The sequence below is a fragment of the Drosophila takahashii genome, chromosome 3R, assembly GCF_030179915.1.
Source record: "Drosophila takahashii strain IR98-3 E-12201 chromosome 3R, DtakHiC1v2, whole genome shotgun sequence".
NCBI classification, from domain to species: Eukaryota; Metazoa; Arthropoda; class Insecta; order Diptera; family Drosophilidae; genus Drosophila; species Drosophila takahashii.
In genome coordinates this window covers 15,115,873-15,139,085 of record NC_091681.1, presented here as the reverse complement: position 1 = coordinate 15,139,085, position 23,213 = coordinate 15,115,873, and the positions used below count along the sequence as shown (strand labels likewise).

At 43.7% G+C, this 23,213-nt stretch overlaps 5 protein-coding genes across 7 annotated transcripts; 2 read left to right on the top strand and 3 right to left on the bottom strand.

Moving 5' to 3' along the window:
* Positions 1-2,783: 2,783 nt before the first annotated feature.
* Positions 2,784-6,816, bottom strand: Abi (tyrosine kinase Abl). 3 transcript variants are annotated; one of them, XM_017145827.3, is made up of 7 exons: positions 6,658-6,816; positions 6,115-6,478; positions 4,855-5,477; positions 4,703-4,793; positions 4,619-4,630; positions 3,828-4,015; positions 2,784-3,767 (listed from the first exon to the last, which is right to left on the bottom strand). In XM_017145827.3, the coding sequence occupies exons 2-7, from the start codon at positions 6,468-6,470 to the stop codon at positions 3,604-3,606; spliced, it is 1,434 nt and encodes a 477-aa protein (XP_017001316.1). In that variant the 5' UTR covers positions 6,471-6,478; positions 6,658-6,816; the 3' UTR covers positions 2,784-3,603. The 3 variants fall into 3 exon arrangements, with proteins under 3 accessions (XP_017001316.1, XP_017001315.1, XP_070073146.1); XM_017145826.3 differs by having other exon boundaries at positions 6,115-6,481; positions 6,658-6,815; XM_070217045.1 differs by lacking the exon at positions 4,619-4,630.
* A 763-nt stretch (positions 6,817-7,579) lies between these two features.
* Positions 7,580-9,317, top strand: twf (twinfilin actin binding protein). The gene is made up of 4 exons (XM_017145829.3): positions 7,580-7,704; positions 7,765-7,842; positions 7,919-8,694; positions 8,872-9,317. Exons 1-4 carry the CDS (start codon positions 7,680-7,682, stop codon positions 9,022-9,024), a joined length of 1,032 nt encoding a protein of 343 aa, XP_017001318.2. The 5' UTR covers positions 7,580-7,679; the 3' UTR covers positions 9,025-9,317.
* On the bottom strand, positions 9,265-10,929 carry 140up (RPII140-upstream gene protein). Its single transcript, XM_017145831.3, has 4 exons — positions 10,685-10,929; positions 10,456-10,621; positions 10,305-10,393; positions 9,265-9,704 (listed from the first exon to the last, which is right to left on the bottom strand). The coding sequence occupies exons 1-4, from the start codon at positions 10,855-10,857 to the stop codon at positions 9,347-9,349; spliced, it is 786 nt and encodes a 261-aa protein (XP_017001320.1). The 5' UTR covers positions 10,858-10,929; the 3' UTR covers positions 9,265-9,346.
* A 63-nt stretch (positions 10,930-10,992) lies between these two features.
* Positions 10,993-15,693, top strand: Polr2B (RNA polymerase II subunit RpII140). Its single transcript, XM_017145821.3, has 4 exons — positions 10,993-11,160; positions 11,291-13,459; positions 13,524-14,458; positions 15,199-15,693. Exons 1-4 carry the CDS (start codon positions 11,139-11,141, stop codon positions 15,601-15,603), a joined length of 3,531 nt encoding a protein of 1,176 aa, XP_017001310.1. The 5' UTR covers positions 10,993-11,138; the 3' UTR covers positions 15,604-15,693.
* Positions 15,694-16,636: 943 nt separating this feature from the next.
* LOC108060170 (uncharacterized) lies at positions 16,637-18,267 on the bottom strand. Its single transcript, XM_070217471.1, has 2 exons — positions 18,003-18,267; positions 16,637-17,162 (listed from the first exon to the last, which is right to left on the bottom strand). Exons 1-2 carry the CDS (start codon positions 18,009-18,011, stop codon positions 16,716-16,718), a joined length of 456 nt encoding a protein of 151 aa, XP_070073572.1. The 5' UTR covers positions 18,012-18,267; the 3' UTR covers positions 16,637-16,715.
* Positions 18,268-23,213: the final 4,946 nt, after the last annotated feature.

The window sequence follows — 23,213 nt, the reverse complement described above, 5'->3', positions numbered from 1 at the left end:
AGGATTCCACTGCAGTTAATTTGATAATGTCTGAAATCGATTGAGGCACTTTAATGAGAACCCACCGCCCCCCAAGCACCACCCAATTAAGCCCGATCTGAACCACCACCCCTAGAGCTCAACACTTTTGCCAGTTCTTGTTTCGTATTCAGTTGCGGGCTTTTGCTTTTGTCGTTTATTGAATTTGTGTAAATTGCCCGCAGACACGACAACGAAAGTCGGTGGACAGGACTTCTGTATAACCCAATGTGGGGCGATTGGGGTGGTGGTTTGGGTGGGTGGTTGACCAGGTTATTGGGAGGTGGTGCAGTAACAGAGCCCCACTGACTTTTGTCTTCGGTTGTTGTCGCCCGACGACTGTTAATGTTTTTAATGCTTTGGTATTCCATGTTTTGATTTGCCGGCTAGTGAACTCCATTTGGGAGTTACGGAAGGGGGTTGTTGGGGCTTTGGAGGCGTGGCTTTGTTTGTCCAGCACATTGTGGTCTGCCTGGAGCTCATTAGCGGAAATCGGGAGTGAGAATTGGGCCATTTGGGGCGGGCAAAGTGGAGTGCCGCCTATGAATTAGACCTTTGAAAGGCTTTTCGAGGGAAAACCCTGCTTCGTTTTGGATGGGGTGCTCGGAAAAGTCCCGTAACTCCAAGCAGGGCTAAGTAATAACACGTGTGACAGACTCTTTATCGCTAATGAGTTTGCTTTTCGATACAGGACTGGCCAGCAAGTGATAAAGAACACATTCCTTTTAACTCACTTATGACAAAGAGGATTCCAAAATAAACAAAACCCGTCGATAGGGATCTGAGTAAAACAAAGACCTCTAAAGCTTTGACAAATCGTTATAGTTAAGCATTATATTCCTTAAGGGAACTCCCTGCAACGGGGCCACAAAATAATAGCGATTCCCATTAAAGTAGCTATTTTCATGTGTAATGTGGGATTTTAATATTTAATTCGCTTATAAGTGGAAATGCTTATCGATGAATAAAGTATGGCTTTATTACCTTGGTAATTGCAATATGGTTTAAGAAGCTTTCATTAATATAATGCTCCCAAAGGGTATAAAAAAAACGTAAATTGGTACAGAATATATATAATTTGACTAACTTTATTTTCTCAAACTTTATGATCTCTGCTCCCAATATTTTTTACGATAGTTCTTTATTATGAATATGTGTTTTTTATGGTTCTATTGGCTTAACAGAACAAAAAATCCAGCCGAGCTAACAAAACCCAAGCAAGGTAAACCCCAGAAAGCAGGACTGTAATTACCCGCCACGAACATTGCGTATACGCAGCGGTGGTGATTGATGGCCCTTGTGACCTGGAGACGACTTAATTACCCAAAGCCATTTCCCCGGGGCACACACTCGCCGGGTTTATTTTTAGAGACCCATCAGGCTGAGTGACCAGTGACCAGCCCCCCAATATGCATCCAGAGTGACGTCATCTTCCGTAGGTTGTAGGATGTAGGTGCGATGCAAGTGCAAAACTTTTAACCTTCACAGGGGGTTTTTCAAATTAACGCCTTTCGAGAAAGTTGTGCGTGTCACGAAACTCTAGGAATTTCGACACTAAGTGGGCCAACTTGTCCGCATTGACGACGCGAATTGTTTTCGCCATAAACAAAGTGGCCAGTGGCCTCAATCCTGACATGAAATAATGTAATATTTTACACTTGGCCAGCAGGTAAATCCGTATCCAAGTAGGTCAATTATATGCGGTGCCCGCAGAGAGAAGCCACCCCAATCTGGGCTTTATTTCGATTATGTAAAACAAACATTTGATAAAAACTTTTCAAGCACCTCTGCAGCGCGGCTCACTTACAAATAGTTTTGTTTTGCACTTTATCCGCTTGGAAAACTTTCCGGACACGCCACACGCCGAAAAGATTTTAAAGCCGAAAACCGGAAGCGCTGGGTCGCCGAGAATTCCGAGAATAAAAAAATATCCCAAACGAAAGCGGTTTGTAGAACCATTCGCGTCGACGTACCAAACTCAACTGAAGGGTCCGATTCGGCCTGGTCAGAAAAGAACGAAATTATAGGCATGTCCATGTCGAAAGGGGGGTGGAATGGGTGGTATGTGGGTGGTGGTCTGACTCCTGGCACGACACAATCAATTTTTGTTGTTGCCGCGTTTTTACTACGGCATTGTTGAAATGCTAATGCGCCATTTTGCATACATTTCTGGCGAGTTTCACCTGCCGCTGGCCAGTTGTGGGTTAAATAGTTGGCCAAAGATTCCCTATCCAAGAGCTGTTGAGGTCCACTCTAATAATTGTCCACAAATAAAGGTATTTCCATAGTTATCGTCGGAGGGCCCCGAAAAGTGGGCAACGATTTAGCACATTTTATGCAAATCATGCAGCACTCCAGTTTTTTGGCATTTCCGCCACGTCAACTCCTTGAAGCCTGATAATAAATTCAGGAAAAAATTAAAACCCTTCACATATCACCACGAAAGCATTAATTTACCTCATTCAGAGTTGGGGAAAAGTTTTCCAGGACGAGACATTGAATTGAAATCGGTTTGTGGAGCAGCAGCACGTCGATTATGATGGATTGATTGACTGACTGAACGACCCCAATGAGTGTTGGCATTTGTAAATATTTCAAGCCGTCCATCGCACGCCTGGGAATTTGCATTCAAGATTTCGATTACGAATTTGAATTTGGCAGGCCGCCGAAGCCGGAGGAGCCTTGCCCCAATTACGGATTTTTACTGACATCCGGCTCGGCTCACGAGAAGGTCAACGCAAATTACACGGTCATAGAACAAGGACTTGCGGTTTAGTAATTGAAATTTTTATTAGCTATTATTTTTTAGCATATAGAGCGTGTGTGTACTTGTATTGTATAATTTTAATTTGATTCCGTTGCTGGCAATTCCATTTTAACTAAACGTTCGCAAAATAAAGTACTCGTTGCGGTTCGTAAAAGTGCAAACAAAAGTTCCAACTGGCCAATACTTAAGTATTAAATGCTAACTGAAATTTATATAACCTACATTATTGCTGGGGGAGTAGGGTACATAGATAGGTGTGGGTAGAATAGGATAATAGCAAGGGAATATCCAAGCGCAGGGCAAACAGAAATCGCTTGACAAAACAGTGAGCAAATATTTAAAGTAATTGGACTGGTGGCGTGGGGCGGGGCTGAATTCGTCTACGTCTGTGAAACAATTTTTGGAATATCGCGTAAGTTATTTACGCCTCCCCTTCCTGATGCATCGTTTTCGGCTACTAGAGTGTAAATAGGTTTAGTTGGGCAGCAAGCTAGTTATCCTGGGCCCCCGGATCCTGTGTGTGTGCTCGTTTCATATTAGACTAAATGCAATTGGCTGATGCTAATGGAATTCTCTTCGCTTTCTCTGGCCTGCTGTGCTTGTTTGGGTGTGTAATTGTATAATTGTCCTTATCAATATGCTCAAAATGTTATCGTCATTGTCAGCTGAGCCTGTTGCGGTCCTCAGTTGTCCTCACAACCGTCCTTGATCATTGAAATTATGTCTTAGAGGTTCTTGAGAAGCAGCGGAGGACTGGAACAGACCAGATAATGCAGATTATTGTAATGGTTGGCATGTTTAGAATATCGAGGCGAGGCTTAGACGCAGGGCTCTACGTAATTGCCCGGAAACAGGCCGGTCACTCCATCCATGACGCCCTCCCACCAACCGTCGTCGTTCTTCTTGAGCACGTACAGCACCGAGCTCTCCTGGAAGCTGAGCTCATCGTCCTTGTCGGCATAGTAGTCGTAAATGGCTACCACTGGAATATTAATCGAAATCAGAATGGTTTCTATTTGGCAATTGGCGAGTATATTTTTACCCTTCTCAATGAAGTTCTTGGGCACCCAGCCGGGCAAGTTCTGATCCTCGGGCACTATGGGCGCCAGCTGCGGTCCCGTCGAGGTGCGTGGTCGCCCAAAGTCCTGGTGCTCATCCTCCGGCGGCGGCGGAGGCGGCAAGGGCGGCGACTGGGAGCCGGGACGAGCAAAGTTCAAGCTGAAATGATTTCTTTGGAATAACAATGGGTTAATAATGTGATATAGTTGTGGATTTCATGGGGTTATACGCAGTTAAATGCTTAAAAATGCCAGACTTTCACAATATGAATGAATGAATCCAATGAATTTTTTGTTTTATAGGAATGAATTAATACGAATTTTGAGTTTAATAGAATTGAATGAATTTGAATTTTGAGTTTAATAGAATTGAATGAATAAATGGCATGAATTCCAAAATAATTCAAACAATAATTTCTTTTGAAGAAGAAAGGGCCATAATTTTGTGATTAAATCTGCCTGAATTTTATTTACTAAGCAGTTAACATTGATTTGTTAAAATTTTCCACTTTTTGTTCTCAAAAGAAAGCACAAAAAAAAATTTGGCATATTAAAAAAATGCATAAATATTATTCATTCGTTCATTCAATTCGAAATGAATTAGAAAAACATTAAATTTATTTCTCATAGAATAAGATTAAACAAATCAGAAATTTTATGGCATTATATGATAAATCAAAAATTGAATGATTCATGCAGGGCTCTAATATGAATATAGTTTTGTATATTTAAACTGTGTATAACCCATTGATTGAGAGAAAAACATGCAATTTACCGATTTGGATTCCTGGGTTTGCATAGAGAACATGAAATAGGTTATATGTACACAAGACAAAGAATGCTTCTGCTGGAAACTCACCTGTTGATGTTGCGTCCCAAGGTGTGCATGCCAATGTGACTCTGCTCCGTCATCTCGTGCTGCGACACCGTTAGCGGTGAAGGGGGAGCTGCTGAGGATTTAAAACAGGGCTATCAGCATCGATTTATAGTGGTGTAACGTAGTCAACTAACGTGGCATGCTGCTGCGATCGTCGTACGTTGTGGGTGGCGGCGGTGGCAGCGATTGCATCATGCCCGCGGACGGCAGGTTCACATGGGTGGCTATCTGCTGGCTGGGTGGCATCGGCAGTGCACTGTACCCAGCAGCCCGCTCATTGCCTGCCGCTCCACCGCCCGTGGTGGTGGTGGTCATCGTGGACGAGGCCGTCGACATGCGCTTGGGATGACCAATCGGATAGTTGGGGGCGTAGTGCGAGGGCACCTGCGGTGGATTGACCACCGGCGGAGTGCGGTACTCCCGCGAGCTCTTGCCCAGCGTCCCAGTATTGCTGACCGACTTGCCCAGGGTGCCGGTGTTTCCAGCCCGCGACATCTGCGGCGGAGTCGGGGGCTTCGTGGTCGGCGGCGGACCCACCGAAGGGGGCAACAGCGATTGCACGGACCCATGGCTGGAGCCCCGATGCTTTTGCCGCACTTGCGAGTGCGAGGCCGAGTTGATGCCGTGGCCAATCTCGTCCAGCATCGAGTAGTCGATGGGCTTGCGCACATACTTGATGGGCTTCTCCGGATTGATGGGCGCCACGATCTTGAACTGGCGCGAGCTCACCTTGTTGGCCGTCAGCACGCCGATCTCCCTGGGGGGTAGGAAAATATTTGAGAAAGAACAATGTAGTATGATATTAACTCTAAAAGGAATGTAAACTAATGCCGATTTAGAACTCTAACATTTTAAAAACTTAATATTTTGTTCATATATTGAATTTCCTTAAAGGAAATATAAGTAATAACTAACTCAAGTCTTTCTAGGGTTAATAAATGAATATAAAAGAAAGTGAGCCCCCACAATGGAATAAAAGAAGAACAAATATGTACTTAATATCAACTGCATGACCTCATACAAGCACGTCTTACACAAATAAAAGCTTTTATCAATTATGACTCGTGCTTGATATAGGTTCTTATAACTGAAAATGTCTGATAGGTGGATTTTCTATACTATATTATATTATAGCCCCTAAAACATTTTGTTGTACACTATGAAACATAGACATAAACAGCTAGAAATGATACAGTTTCATATCCTTAGCTCCTATCCATATTATTCTATGCTATATCATATAATATGCCCTAGTAATCTTGTACTATATAATATCATTTCAACGAACTGAACTTCCTTACTTCCTGGAGACCTTCTCCTTGAGGATACGGTATAAAAATAATCAATATACCCCTTACAACAACTTGACATCCCACTTAGTTAGATTGCCTTACCTCCTGGCCACCTTCTCCTTGTGGATGTGCACCGTCTGGGCGATGTGGTTCATCTGGGACTCCATCTCGCCCAGCTGCTGGGCCTGAAGCTCGAGGAGCTGCATGTAGCTGTAGGCGAGCGTGTTGATCTGGTAGGCGACGCTGGCCAGCGACTGGGTGGTGTAGTTCTTGGTGGCCTCCAGGGCCGCCTTCTTGTTCTCCGCGCGGTAGTAGGTGTCCTCGCAGTAGTCGGCCACCCGCTCCAGGTTCGTGTAGCTGTCCCGCAGACTCTGGCGGCCGTCGGGGATCTCGGTGCGTATCAGAGAGGCTAGTTCGTCCATGATGTTCTCGCTGGCCATGGGGGCTTCGGTCAACATGGGTGTGGCTGCTGGGGGCGAAGGGGAAGTGAAAATCGTATTAATTTCCCCGCTTTTCCACTTTTCACGCCCGTAAACATTTGGGGCGTGGACACTGCTGCACTGGGTGCTCCGCTGCCGACGTCGACGCAGCTGCTCCAATTGCCCGTCGGAGCGATGCAAACGGGCGATTGGCGCGTGCACTCACTTTATTGACTATGCGATTGCACAACAAAGGCTTTTCCAGGCTGATTGCTTCGCTTTAAATGCACTTAAATGCAGTTTTCTTTACATTTTCAGCGAAAAAAGAACGCTCGAGCTGGTGCTGCAGAGGGCGGCGTTTCCCAACACTTGGTCAGTGCAGGAATCACCCTGTGGGCCTGTTTTGCTCGAGTTTGGTATTTTCTGAAATTCCACATACCATAAATATAATGGTATTTAAATACTTTTGAAAACATATGTTTATTTTATTTTTTTATGTTGAACTATTTAAAAAGCTTTAAAATAATTTCTGTTCATGAACAAACAATTTTTAGTCATTTTATTACTTTACCATTTCATTTAAATTGTTTAGGTAAATGAATTCAAAGTTAGTTAGTTTAATATAAATTTAATAAAAATTCTAAAGGGGGATTCCCTAAACTGTTGAATTGCTGAATTGTTGAAAATTCAACAAAAAATTTCAGCAATTTAGGGAACGACCCAAAATGGTTCCTGTTGAATTTTCAAACAGCTGTTATTTGTTGAAAACTTTCACGGAACTTAAAGCATGTACAATTTAATTTATTATTGCTAGTCTAAAAGTGTTACCAAGGTAAAAACCACCGCAAATATGCTTTCTAAGTTGATTTTAAAATAAATAATGCGTACTGGTGATACTAAAATGTTACAGAGTTGCCACGACTTTTAAAAAAAGGTGACAACTCTGGCTTTTCAGCAATTCAACAAAATTTTCAGCAGCCTCGAGGCTGTTGAATTGCTGAAATTTCTGAAAGTTGACTTTGTATGGAACAGCTGATTAACAGCTGAACAAAATTCAACAATTCAGCAATTCAACAGTTTAGGGAATCCCCCTTGAAACTTTTCTTTAAATAGTTTGTTGAAATATATTTCGTAAAATAAGCATTTGGTATATACTATTTTTCCAGTATATCGCTTCTCGCGCCTTCTGGTCACCTTAATTGTGAGTAATATTTTTTTTCGGAAATATTAATTTTAGCTGTTGTCCAAATGTCGCACCAAACGGGAATCCGAGGTATACAATTGATAAGGAACCACGCAGATTAGATCCTAAGATTCCCCTTCCTTTTTTCAGCCAACGAGCAGCTGGCCAAGGTGTTTGGCAAGGCGAAGAATGGTAAATTTCGCGTGATAAAAGTTTCGATCGAGAATGGTGAGTGGATTTGCTCCAGTATTCGTATATATACTTGATAACGACGCTTCCGGTCTAACCCCGCCTGCATTTACAGAGCAGCTCAGCTGCGGCGCCACGGCGGAGTCGAAAAAGGACTGGGAGCGCGACTACGACAAGCTGATCGGGCCGCTGCTCGAGAAGGATGTGCCCTGCTACATCCTCTACCGCCTGGACACCAAGATACCGCTGGGCTACAGCTGGCTGCTCATCAGCTGGACCCCGGACACGGCCAGCATCCGGCAGAAGATGGTCTACGCCTCCACGAAGGCCACGCTGAAGACGGAGTTCGGCTCGGCCTACATCACCGAAGAGCTGCATGCCACCACTTCGGATGAGGCCACGCTGGAGGGCTACCGGCGGCACAAGCAGGACTTTGCTGCCCCCGCTCCGCTGACCAGCAGGGAGGAGGAGCTGAAGGAGCTGCGCAAAACCGAGGTGCACACCGAGATAAACACGAATACGCGGCACCAGACGCTCGGCGGGATCAACTGCCCTCTGAGTGAGCCGACTGTGGCTGCCGTTCAGGATCTGGTGCGCGGCAAACACGACTACCTGCAGTTTCGCATCGATCTGGAGGAGGAGAAAATCCACGTCTCGCATGCGGCCAAAGTGGAACTCGCGGATCTGCCGAAGCAGGTGCCCGAGGATCATGCCCGCTACCACTTGTTCCTCTTCCGGCACACGCACGAGGGCGACTACTTCGAGTCGTACGTGTTCGTCTACTCCATGCCGGGATATTCCTGCTCCGTGCGCGAGCGCATGATGTACTCCAGCTGCAAGGCTCCCTTCCTCGAGGAGCTGGCGGCCCTCGGCGTTGAGGTTGTGAAGAAGGTGGGTTGATATGACTACAAACAGCAAGATTAGGGCTATAAAAATCTAAAATAATGATTTTATTGATCATTTCCCATTAATAAGTCGTATATTTATAGATTTATGGCTCTGAAATCATGAAATACGCATTACTTTAAAGCTATTTTTGATTCTTACTAACTTTTTTGTATCCCATAGCTCGAAATCGACAGCGGCAGCGAGCTGACCGAAGCCTTCCTCCAAGACGAGCTGCACCCTAAGAAGATCCTACACCGACCGGCTTTTGCCAAGCCCAAGGGGCCACCTAACCGCGGCGCCAAGCGCCTCACGCGTCCCACCGCCGAGGACTAAGTCTGAATCCCCCGATCCCCCATCGAGTCAATTCTAACTAAACCCACTCAACCTACTGTTCCTCGCAGAGCATTTAATTTATTGTATCCAAAACGAGTTTCGTGTTCATTTCTTCTGTTTCTGTTCTTGTGTCTATCTGTCGTCCTGTTTCGATATCTTTAGAGGCACTAGGCATCAACTGAAACATCGCATAGCAGCCGCCAATGTGGGCTTCCTTAAATGTATTCTTGTCTATGTTACTTTAGATGGACATATTGCAATTTATTTAAATTAAAAAAACTCAACTAAGTTTACACTGGCGTCTAATTTAAGAGCTACAGACTCACTTGACCGAGTCCAGGGACACCTGTTCGGTTACCTTCTCGTCGTGCGCCTTGAAGAGCTCTGGGTTCTCGTCTTCTGTGAGCTTTTTGAACGCCAGCTGTATGTTTTCATCGCGATCGAGTCGCCATTTGTACTGCCAGTAGCGCACCTCCTCCATCGAGGTGCCGGATGCCTTCATCAGCAGCAGGGAGGTTACTCCAGCCACTCCGCCCAAGAAGCCTCCAATGATTCCACCCGCCGCCATGCCGCGCAGTCCCAGATTCACTTTGTAAAGCGAGCCGGTGATGGAACCGGCGGCCAAGTACTCGTAGATCGAGGATTTTCCACGGTACACCGACATGCAGGTGATGATGCCGCTGGAAAATATGATAAATTAGAAATATTAGAGATGATTTTGATAAGTAAAATTAAAAGGGTTCCAGGAAATGGTTCTACACTCATCAAAAGGAATTGATTTTTCAGATATTTTTTAGAAAACTAATGAAGATATTTCTGAGATTTTAGAGAATAACTATCCTCGTAGATCGAGGACTTTTCACGGTACACCGACGTGCAGGTGATTATACCGCTGGGCAATATGATAATAAATACGTATAATAGATGGTTTTAATAAGTAAAATTACAAGGGTTCCAGGAAATGGTTCTACACTCATCAAATTCAATTGATTTTTTAGATCTTTTTCAGAAAACTAATGAAGATATTTCTGAGATTTTATAAAAAACCTATCCTCGTAGATCGAGGATTTTCCACGGTACACCGACATGAAAGTGATGATGCCGCTGGTAAATATGATACTATAAAGATGGTTTTGATATGTAAAAACAGAAGCATTCCAGGAAATGAGTTTAGATTTTTCAAATACAAATGATTTTGTATAATTTTTCAGAGAACTGATGGGAAGATCTCTCTGATTTTATGGAGTAACCATTTCTAGCCCTAAAAAGAACCAACTTACAAGTAAGAGGTGGTAAAGAGCCCCACTCGCCAGCCCCATTTGAAGCCGCCCTTGGCAAAGTTGACTGTAAACTGATCCTGCAGCTTTTTCTGTGATAAGAAACAAAGAATTAGTTAAGAATTTACTATGATTATAAGGATTAGCCACCCACCTTAGCATCGAAGTGCGATTTGAAGGCTGTGGCCTGGTTGTTCTCCATGAAATTCATGTAGCCCACGCGCGATTGTGTAATCCCGCCGTAAATGGCTCCAATGAGGAAGCCCAGGAAGCCGGCCTGGTAAATGGAGTTCAGTTCGGAGGATATGCTACCAAACTCGCTGGTTTAATACAAAAATCCATCATTAGTTTTTGTATAATTGTTAATATCACACATTTCTTACTCGATTGAAAACATTTGTTTGATGCGCTCCATGCCCGTTTCCTGTGGCGGTTTACTGGCCAGGAAAGCCTTGTAGGTCTTGTTTTCCTTATCCACAATGTCGTCTGCGCTGTTTTCAAGGACTGGCAGGATGCCAGCGATCAGAAACCGACGTCCTTTCCACAAAAAACTCATTTCAAAAGCGCGTTGAATAACAAAGTGAAATGAAAACAATAAGAACAGCTGTTGCCGGCCCTAGAGCTGGAAATAACATCGGCGATGTATCGATACATCGATGTTTTCCAAAACATCGAAACATCGATGTATGTAAACATCGATGACTTTCCAGCTCGCGTTGTCGGCAAACATTTGTTGTGAAATTTTCTGCGTTTTTACAAGTTAATTCACTGCAAAACCAGCTAATTGTTATTTATTTCGACGCATAAAGTGCTCTGGCACTTTAGGAACCCAACATCATGATGTACGACAACGAGGAAGGTGAGTGAAATGAATTTGCACATAGAAACCCAAGCACGTTGGCAAGCGGGAAAAACGAACATGGCGGCGGGAGCGCTGGGGCTCCGCATTATTTTTGCACGGATTTTAGTAACAAACAAACTCCTTGCAGAGCTGTACGAGGAGGAGAATGCCGAGGAGATCTCCCACGAGCTGTGGCAGGAGGCCTGCTGGATCGTGATCAACGCGTACTTCGACGAGAAGGGCCTGGTGCGTCAGCAGCTGGACAGCTTCGACGAGTTCATCCAGATGTCGGTGCAGCGCATCGTGGAGGATTCGCCGGCCATCGAGCTGCAGGCGGAGGCCCAGCACACATCCGGCGAGGTGGAGACGCCCCCGAGATTCTCCCTGAAGTTCGAGCAAATCTACCTGTCGAAGCCGACGCACTGGGAGAAGGACGGTTCGCCCAGTCCCATGATGCCGAACGAGGCCCGCCTGCGAAATCTCACCTACTCCGCTCCCCTCTACGTGGACATCACCAAGACCAAGAATGTGGAGGGCCTGGATCCCGTGGAGACGCAGCACCAGAAGACCTTCATCGGCAAGATCCCCATTATGCTGCGCTCCACCTACTGCCTGCTCTCCCAGCTCACGGATCGCGATCTCACGGAGCTCAACGAGTGTCCGCTGGATCCCGGCGGCTACTTCATCATCAACGGCTCGGAGAAGGTGCTCATCGCCCAGGAGAAGATGGCCACCAACACGGTGTATGTGTTCAGCATGAAGGACGGCAAATATGCGTTCAAGACTGAGATTCGTTCGTGTTTGGAGCACAGTTCGCGACCCACTTCCACGCTGTGGGTGAACATGATGGCCAGGGGATCGCAGAACATCAAAAAGTCGGCCATTGGCCAGAGGATCATCGCCATTCTGCCGTACATCAAACAGGAAATACCCATTATGATTGTATTTCGAGCCCTGGGCTTCGTGGCCGATCGCGATATCTTGGAGCACATCATCTACGACTTTGACGATCCCGAGATGATGGAGATGGTGAAGCCATCTCTGGACGAGGCCTTCGTGGTGCAGGAACAGAATGTGGCCCTGAACTTCATAGGCGCCCGAGGAGCTCGACCTGGAGTCACGAAAGACAAGCGTATCAAGTACGCCAAGGAAATCCTGCAGAAGGAAATGCTGCCCCATGTGGGAGTCTCCGATTTCTGCGAGACGAAGAAGGCCTACTTCCTGGGCTACATGGTGCACCGCCTGCTGCTGGCTTCGTTGGGCAGGCGGGAACTCGACGACCGCGATCACTACGGGAACAAGCGACTTGATCTCGCTGGGCCACTGTTGGCCTTCCTCTTCCGCGGGCTGTTCAAGAATCTGATGAAGGAGGTGCGCATGTACACGCAGAAGTTCATCGATCGCGGAAAGGACTTTAATCTTGAGCTGGCCATCAAGACGAACATTATTACGGATGGTCTGCGCTACTCGCTGGCCACAGGCAACTGGGGCGACCAGAAGAAGGCCCATCAGGCGAGGGCAGGCGTCTCGCAGGTGTTGAATCGCCTGACCTTCGCCTCCACTCTCTCCCATTTGCGGCGTGTCAACTCGCCGATTGGTAGGGATGGTAAGCTGGCCAAGCCGCGTCAGCTGCACAACACTCTGTGGGGCATGTTGTGTCCCGCCGAGACGCCCGAGGGAGCTGCTGTCGGCCTGGTGAAGAACCTCGCCCTCATGGCCTATATTTCTGTGGGATCACAGCCTTCGCCCATTCTGGAGTTCTTGGAGGAGTGGTCCATGGAGAATCTGGAGGAGATTGCACCCTCCGCCATTGCGGATGCCACAAAGATCTTTGTGAACGGCTGCTGGGTGGGCATCCATCGTGATCCCGAGCAGCTGATGGCCACGCTGCGCAAACTGCGTCGCCAGATGGACATCATTGTGTCGGAGGTGTCGATGATTCGAGACATTCGAGATCGTGAGATCCGAATTTATACAGATGCTGGTCGCATCTGTAGGCCCCTGCTCATCGTGGAGAACGGATCGCTGCTGCTGAAGAAGACCCATGTGGAGATGTTGAAGGAGCGCGACTACAACAACTACAGTTGGCAGGTTCTGGTGGCCTCCGGAGTGGTGGAGTATATCGATACGCTCGAGGAGGAAACGGTCATGATCGCCATGTCGCCGTACGATTTGAAGCAGGACAAGGACTATGCCTATTGTACCACATACACGCACTGCGAGATTCATCCCGCCATGATCCTGGGCGTGTGCGCCTCCATTATACCCTTTCCCGATCACAACCAGAGTCCGCGTAACACCTATCAAAGTGCTATGGGTGAGTAAAGGCATCCTTTTCATATTAAATTCATGTATAACTCACACTTCTTGTACTTGAATAGGTAAACAAGCCATGGGCGTTTATATCACCAACTTCCATGTGCGGATGGACACGCTGGCCCACGTGCTGTACTATCCGATGAAGCCACTTGTGACCACTCGCTCCATGGAGTACCTGCGTTTCCGAGAACTTCCCGCCGGCATCAACTCCATCGTGGCCATTCTCTGCTACACTGGCTACAACCAGGAGGATTCTGTCATCCTGAATGCCTCTGCTGTGGAGCGGGGATTCTTCCGGTCGGTGTTCTACCGGTCTTACAAGGATTCGGAGAACAAGCGGGTGGGCGATCAGGAGGAGAACTTCGAGAAGCCCCACCGCGGCACCTGCCAGGGAATGCGGAATGCTCACTACGACAAGCTGGACGACGATGGCATTATCGCCCCGGGAATTCGTGTATCCGGCGATGATGTGGTCATTGGCAAGACCATTACGCTGCCCGAAAACGATGACGAGCTGGACAGCAACACGAAGCGGTTTTCCAAGCGAGACGCCTCCACTTTCCTGCGAAACTCTGAGACCGGTATTGTGGATCAGGTGATGCTGACGCTCAACAGCGAGGGCTACAAGTTCTGCAAGATTCGAGTACGCTCCGTGCGTATCCCCCAGATCGGCGATAAGTTCGCCTCGCGTCACGGACAAAAGGGAACGTGTGGTATTCAGTATAGGCAGGAGGACATGGCCTTCACATGCGAGGGCTTGGCCCCGGATATCATCATTAATCCCCATGCCATTCCGTCTCGTATGACAATTGGTCACTTGATCGAGTGCCTGCAGGGCAAACTGGGTTCGAACAAGGGCGAGATCGGCGATGCCACGCCGTTCAACGACGCCGTCAACGTGCAGAAGATCTCCACGTTCCTGCAGGAGTACGGCTATCATCTGCGAGGCAACGAGGTCATGTACAATGGACACACTGGACGAAAGATTAATGCCCAGGTAAATAGATTTTTAAATTGAATTTGTCACAAATGAATTCTTTAATACAACGACACCGCGAATTCTTTAGGGCAAGAGGAACAAATATTGTGTAGTCTATTTTTTTGCTAACCAATTGAACCCATACATGAAGTCATCAACACAATGAGACCGCGAATTCGTAAGGGCAAGAGGAACCAATGGTTGACCAAGCTAACAACTTTGCACCAAAAGTTTGGAATTCGTAGCTATGTATGTACGTATGGTTGACAATGCAGGTTTCTCTAGTGCTAAAGAATTCGCGGTCTCATTGTGTTGATGAATTTGTGTATGGGTTCAATTGGTTAGCAAAAAAAAAATAAAAAACTACCTAAAGAATTCGCGGTGTCGTTGTATTAAAGAATTCATGTATGTAGGTAAATACAAATTGCCACCATAACAACATAGGAACAAATTCCAACCGAGTTTCAACAGATGAGAATTTGTGACGTTATTGGCAAGAGATATTTTTATTTTTAGACTTTTATTATAAAAGTCATAAAAAAAAACTTACGGGAGACTTTTATTTTTTTGGTCAGAAAATAACTGTTATTCTTTGACTTTTATTTTAAAATTCTGAAATAACAGTTACTTTATGACTTATAAATAAAAGGTGGTGAATAATGATTAATCGATGACTTTTAATTTAAAGTAAAACTTATAACTGTTACGGTCCCTGAATTTGTCACAAACAAAAACCAATCAATTCCTTTTTCTTTCAGGTTTTCCTGGGACCCACCTATTATCAGCGTCTCAAGCACATGGTGGACGACAAGATTCACTCTCGTGCTCGAGGTCCCGTCCAGATCCTGGTGCGTCAGCCCATGGAGGGTCGTGCCCGTGACGGTGGCTTGCGTTTCGGCGAGATGGAGCGTGATTGTCAGATCTCTCACGGTGCCGCCCAGTTCCTGCGTGAGCGTCTCTTCGAGGTCTCCGATCCGTACCGCGTGCACATCTGCAACTTCTGCGGCCTGATCGCCATCGCCAATCTGCGCAACAACACGTTCGAGTGCAAGGGCTGCAAGAACAAGACGCAGATCTCCCAGGTGCGACTCCCGTATGCAGCCAAGTTGCTCTTCCAGGAGCTGATGTCAATGAACATTGCGCCGCGCCTGATGGTCAACTAATCTTGCGGAATTCGCTGTCCAGACCACTTAATCGCCCTAAGCTAAATGTTAGCAGTTAATTATTAAATTACCATAATTGTGACAACTCAATTAGGTGCTTTCTGTGGCGTTTTCTATTATCCCCGAACTGGAACGAATGCGCGCCGTGCATTTTTAAAGAAGCAAACGTGCCACAAGCATTTTTGGGCGAAAGTCTGTGCGGGTTCAAGAGCCTGCCCAGCGGAATGTGATTTATTTGCTTATTTAAAATAACTTATTTGGCTCACAAACGTTTTTTCAGAGGGTATATGGACTTGGTCAAATTTATAAATATTTTTGCAATTTATAAATATAATTGATTGAACTGAAAACCGTTTAGTACACTTCAAAAAGGTTTACAAGTTTTGGTATTATATTAAATTTTATCATTTTTTTTTTAAATTTTTATTAATATGATTTACCCAGTTCTTAAACATTTTGAGATGTTTGAGGACCCACAATAATCTGCTTTCAACGTATTGACTCTTTTTATCATTTGCTCCAATTCCTCTTTGGTAATCCGCAAACAAAGTCCATTATCCCCATAAAATACCTTTGCCCTAAGCGTATCCTAAGTTCGGCTTTCAATGGAAAGCATTTCCATTTCCATTTATTTTCTGTTGTGCTTTTGTTGCTTTCTTTGATTTTGACGTAATGCTTTGGCCCGCGGTCTGTGACGCCCAGTGACAAAAGGGATTAGTTCTTTGTTGTCGGATGTGGGGATGGATGGTGGATTGGAAGGTGGTGGAGTGGAGCTGGAGCCGCAGCCGCCAATCGACTGACAGTTATTAATTGCCACTTGACGTGGCTCCGACGGAACGAGTCGTGTCGCTGCCAATGTTGATACCAATGTTGGGGCTGATGGCCAAGACCAAGACGATGCTGACACCCATCAGTCAGCGGGACTGAGCCCGGCTTATGAGTAATTGAAATTGCGTGTAAATCCGCGAACGCAAAGTGGCGCCGCGATAAGAGTTCGCAGCAACGAAACAAAAAACAAACGCTGCACTTCGGCACTCCTGAGGTATTTATTTATAGCGTCTTAAAAATAACTTATATTACTCCTTTTTATCGTTAACACCCGGTGTCTCAGCTCATTTGTCTGCGTTGCTGAAAACACTGATGGCGTAGAACTCGGGCACTCGGTAAACCTTCAGGCGTTCGTGGCTGAAACGTCCGTTGGTGAGGGCCTTCACATAGAATATGTCCTTCAGACCCAAGTTCTTTCTCTGCGAGGGTTTCGTCTCCTCCATCACAAGGCGCTGCTGCTTGGGCCGATAGCCACTGGACTTGTCCTCCAGCAGTTTTACAAAGATAATATCCTGCTCGTCATTTCGTCCTGCCAGCGTTCGCGCCTGGTAGAGATTCTCACGTGGTTTGGGATAAATCAGCACAGGTTGTATGGGCAACACTTGGCTGGGCGAGGTCGGATAGGCCTCCAGTTCATCTGGCTCCGGATCTCTGAAGTGGAGGGCAGGTGCTGCCCAGGATAAGCTGGGAAGGTAAGCTGCCAGCAGTAGCAGGACGATTGTGTGGTTTATCTAGAAAGGATAAAATAAAGGTTTCTTAACTTTCATTTAAAATAAGTCTAAACATTTTAACAAATATTTTTTTAAATTTTTTAGAATTATGTTATTTTAACTGGCTAAACTCTGCATAAAATGCAGTGCAATAAAGTATAAACCTATTTTATATTGGCTCTATTTGAATAATAAACACGTTCTCGGCAATTAGTTAAGATTTATGTGTTTGCTGGGCTTTTCCTTTCAAAGATTTATGGTTTTAATTTAGAGCATTTTAAACACAAAGCAATTAATAAATAAAATAAATCATGATTCTGACAGAAGAAGCATTCAATAATTAAAAAACAATATGTCTTTCAGATATTTATTTGCCTTTTCTGAAACATGTTGGCCAAAAAACTTGGACAATTTTATGACTAGGAAATTAAAATCGTTTATAAAATTTAAGAAATATAATATTGAGCCCTAAACCTACGTATTCTGAATTTTACCCTAGGACGATTATAGTTTTTTTTACGCCTCATTTATCACCATGATTTATTGATTAACAAGACTAATCAAAGATAAGATAAATGAGAAAATCATGAAGCTAAAAAATGATGTATAACAAAATCCTGTTCAACACATATTTTAACACATTTATTTTTCCCATCGACTGTAAGTGATTTATAACTTTGTCAGATTTGTTTTATCACGGCAATTTGCATATCTAATTGATCTACAAAACTCGGCAAATTAATTGAGTATTGTGACCAAACAGAATTGGTTCCAGTCAAAACACACTTTGATATTTGGCCATAAGCGGACAGAGTGACTTTATGTTTTGTACTTTTGACTTGGTTCTTGTCTTTGAATTACCGTTTTCATTGCGTTTCCTAAATCCCAGCTCAAGTTCGCTCGACTAAAATCGAATTTCTATGTACTGGTATATTTATTTCTGAACCTAAGCGGCTTTGGTTTGCTTTTCGGCACTATTGCCCTTTTTGGCCAATAAAAACGTAATATCACAGACGATAAAAGCGGCGATCGAGCGCGACGCGCGAATGTCAGAAGCAGACTGGCGTGCGACAAGGCCAAGTCAACTTCATTTACCGCCCGACGAAGCCACCGGCAGAAGCTGAGACTGCGGCTCAAATAAAAAAATAAAACTAAAAATACAAAAAAGAAGGCCCGAGCTGGATGAAGAAAAAGCAGCAGCAGCGCAGTTTCCAAGCTGTCAACAAATTGCAAACGGTGGGCAAACAAAGACAGATGGCTGGTTTAACACCCATTAACTGCTGTAGGAACATCTCTTAAATCAACATACATTAAACAATTATTTCTAAATAAATATTTAACATTTTTTAAGATTGGAAATAAATATATATATGAATAAATATTGTTAGAAAATATCTAAATTAAATAAACTATTAAATTAAGTTAATTTGTATTTCGCTAACAAATAAATAAATAATTTCCAAAAAAATATAAGATGTAAAAGAAATAGTTCTATATAAAAAATCAGACTTTAGACTCTTGATTTTGATCTTTAAAAATCTTTCTTTAATAATATTAATAAATTGAATTAAAATGTTCAACAAAATAATTTAGATCAATCCCTTTGCACAATATCAATAGTCCCTGAAGTTCATTTCCTACACTTCAATTGTTAATGGGTTAATTCATAAAGATGGTCTAGGGGCGGAACATTCAGTGTTTGTGCTATTAATTGATCACTAGGTCGGAGTGTCGATAGGGTCAATGTTATCAACATGCGAGCGCAGATCAATCACCTGTGCTTCTGATGTTTGATGAGCTCAAAACTAATTTCCAGCTGCTTACATTTCGTTTTATCGGCTGGTAATTTTATGCTCTTGTCCGCAGTGATGTCAAATTTATTATTATAGCCCCTGCTGAATGGGAAGCGAGGTAAATAGAAAAAATCACACACTATAAACGGTAGAAATAAATTTAAACACGTAGAAATGCTTAATTAGCAAATAAATATTTGCGCTGCCTTGAGTTTAGTAAAGAGTTTCGCACACTTGCTGGATGGTTTTATGAGTGTGTTTATCCACTGCCTTTTGTCTGTTTGCAGTTGAGGTTAACAATAATAATAGAAATTTCTGGCTAAATACATTGGTTGTTGAGGCTGAGGGTTCTTCAGCTTGATTGCTGACAAATCAATCATACGCACCGTGGACCCACAGTTGAAAATCAATTACAGCGTGATGCAGAAATGTAGTTAGATAAATAAGCAGCGGTAATTGAGGCAACATAACGAGTCGAGGGCTAACACACAAGGCCAAAAGCGAAATTTAATCGCTTTAAATGTGAAATTATGGCTGGGTAAACTGAAAAGGTAACGGAAAGAAAACAAATAAACACCCAAGTGAAGCGCAAATAATTACAAGTTGTACACATTGTTTGGTAAATCAAAACAGTTGTCGTTCGATTTCGCTGGAACTCGATTGAGATTCGTGACTGATTAATTACAGCGCATCTCGAGCCCCCTTTTCCGCACTTTGCATATTCGATTTTGGGGCTTTCGTTTCGGCCTTGTTTTCGTTTTCGCTTTCGGTTCAGTTCAGTTCACTTCGATTCGATTTGATTCTTTTTGGCCAAGAAGAGCCTGATTTTAATGAGCTCATTCGCATGCTCACCTGGAATCGTGTGAAAGGTGAATACTTATGCTGGGCAGCTCTATCGGTTGTTTTTGTTTTTTTTTGCTACCGTTTGCGCAAACCTCTAAAAAAAGGGAAAGCTTTTCGATTTCAGAGGTGTCGGCTTCGATGTCTGTGGCGCCAGCATTAGCCGCAAATTGTGGTTTATGCGTCTGGCCAAAAGCCATAAGCGCTGGGGGAGTTACAGGTATCATATGGTGGGCTTCCCAGCTTCCACACAAAGGTTAATCTGTAACTACAAACAATGGGAGCAATTTTATTTGGCAGACTGCATGCAAATGGGAATAAAGCGAGTGCAAAGTTTATTCTCCAACGCATTTAGTTTTATTAAAATGTGGTAAAAAGTTGATTGAATAAATCGAGTTCAATGTGGCTGATTCCGGCCAGTTTTTGCTGGTATTTTTAATACGATTCTGTTCTATGATTGTTTATTGTGACACTAGTTTATTTTTGTTTTTTTTTTTATTATTCTCGTTTAATTGCGTATTTTCGTTACATATTATATAATTCAAAATTGCGAAGAGGGAAGTGGGAAGGCTTATGGAATTATTTAATATTTTTGCTATATTTCGCATCTCCCCACTTTTGTTATTTTTCGCCAATTTATTATGCAAGGTATTGTTGTTAGCGGTGGCATTTTATATGGCTATTATATCACGCGGCTGATGAAAATAAAATGTAGGCAATAAACTAGAGTAAAGTTGAATGGCTTTAAAGGTTTAAAGGTTGTTTATAACAGCCTTTCAACTTATAGTTTAAAGCTTATTCAACTAACGCAGCTTTTTTCGTTAATAATTCTTTTACAACTTTATTATGCGGTTCGTCCTTATTAAAACTCAATAAACTCTGCGCTGAATATTAATCGCTTCAATGCTATTCATTGCCATTAAACCCATTGAACGTTAAATATTCAGTGGGAAATAAATAATCCATACGTTCTTTTTCACGTAACGTCTGTTTTTTCCTTTTGAATAATTTTGATTTGCGTTAAAGAGCACCGACGTAATCCCAATGGCCAGATTTAAGCGGATATTTCACATTCAACACCTTTTGCTGTAGGATTGTTCGCTTTTTCGCACAATTTCCCATTTCATTTGGGCCTCATTAGCATTGTTAATTGATAACAGTTGGAGGAGGGTTGGCAGGGGGAAACACAGCCGAGTTTATAACGAAATAATCATAATTCGGTCGAGAAACAAGAATGTCTGCGAGCGTGTTGGTAATACTTGTTATTCATGTAAATGAGCAAGTTTTGTCTTTGGCTTTGTGCAAATACGAAAAGCCAAAAGGTGCTTTGCTATGAAATACGATGACAGGACAAACGGCGTTTGCTGCGCGTTTTTAATTACCATAATTACATAACTGCACTCACATCAGCAAGCCCCTCACGCGCACGCACTACGCACACTACGGATGTTGGGGCCCACGCCTGGAAGTATGCAGCACATTCACCTAGGACATAAAGGAGTAGGAGGGCTGAGAATTATAGAGATACGTAGTACTGACGAGGGGTTTTAATAGGAAAATATATTACCTCTATTTAAAGTAAGTATTTAAAAGCCATGACCTAATAACGCTTTAGTATTTTATATGTTTTTAGAGTTTCTTTTAATATTTTCAAATAATCCTAATAAACCGCGAATTCTTTAGGTTAAAATATATCTCATTTTAGAGAAACTTAGATCAAATTTATATAAAATATTTTAAATACTTTCAATAAGTTAATTTATTATTAAATAATTAATTTAAATGAACATTGATATTTTATGTTCCAACATTTTTTGTATAAGTGCGCAAAAAAATAAAAGCTATCCCTTGCTATCCGAACAGACAACACTGAAACGGCTTGTAATGGCGGATGGCATGGGGCCTGTCCCTTTATTGTTGTTATCGCATAAACTTAAATAGTTTCTGCCAGCCACTTTGCGGCTTTTAAGTTATTTTGCGTGCACCACTTGAGCGGAGCACTTGTATTCGGGGCCCCGCCCGCCTTCCGAACAAGGGTTGCGAGAGGTCCTCGTGGGCCGCATTCTGTGTGCCGGGGCCAAGGACCTTGTTGGGTTTTGGGATGGGGTAAAATTACAGAGACAGTGGGAGTCGGGCTTATGTCAGTGTTTGAATGTTTAACTGGCTCCGTTAATTAAATTGCCAGTCTCTGGCATAATTCCCCCTGCCCGTGGATATTTTTCCACCTGTTCCACCGCTGGCCGCAAATTAAGTCAAAGTTTTCCATTCCCATTTACGGGGTTTTCCCACCTCCCTTGCTCCTCTGCCGTCTCCTGTCTGTTGCATAATTTGCACCCCAAGCTTCTTTTGGCCGGGACTTCCCCTTTGGCGGTCGCGTGGCGGCACAAAAAAACTTGGCTAAATGGTTTGCCATTAATTTTTCGTGGCATGTCGGTTATTAACCCGCCTGCCTGCTGCCTTCTGCCTGCTACCAGGTACTCCGTTCTCTATTCTTCTGCCCATGTTGCACTCATATTTTTGCAGCGAGGGCGTGGAAGCCCTGTGGGCGTGGCTGACACAGTTTGCGAATCAAAGCTGAAAATCACAACTGAATTTGGGCGGACTGTAACTAATTGAAAAATTACCATGCCCTCGGCTCCGCGAAAATTTGCGTGAAGTTGGTAGAGAACTCTTGTTGATTAGAAAAGTTCCAAGGATAAGAATTTAGTAGGTGGTATATTTTATATAAATTTATTATTATATATTTTTTTTTAATATTATTATATATAATTTTTGCCTTAGACACTAACAATAAAACTATTGACGCAGACCATAAAGATGTTTTTGTGCTCAAATGAATACCCAAGCTATTTAAATATTAACACAAACATTAAGAGCAAAGCTGGGACTTTCTCTCTCTGATATAAAGCAATGTGTGGCATTAAAAATGGCCATTTTCAGCTCACTTCCTAGTAATTTTCCCCGGCAGTTTGGTAATTTGTTCCACTTAATTCTATTGTTGTTGACTCAGGTCGGGTCCAGGTTTTGTATACGTGACTGCTCCTGAAAATGGCTTATTTGAGAATTTCAATTGAATTTCGGTCACATCTTTCAGAGTCCGACAATCGAAATGCATTTTGGCTTTCATAAATAAATAGGTTTGTTAAATTGTCCATGCTCCACAGGCTCCAGAGCCAGAGAGTCCGGATTCCGAGTTCGAGTCCGGTGCTGTGTGCATGACTGCCCCGAAAATCCCACTCCCTTCGGAGATTCTCCTTCTCTGTTTGTCACTGGATTTGAATATACGCTTTCGATGCTCATCACGTGGATGTCCAAATGTTGCCTCTGGATTTCGGGTTTCGGTTTTCGGGTTTCGAGTTTCCAGCCTCTAGTCCCCCATGGATCAAAGGCGCTTTTAAGCAGCTTACCGCCAAATGGAAAGCGATTGAAATTTTCATGA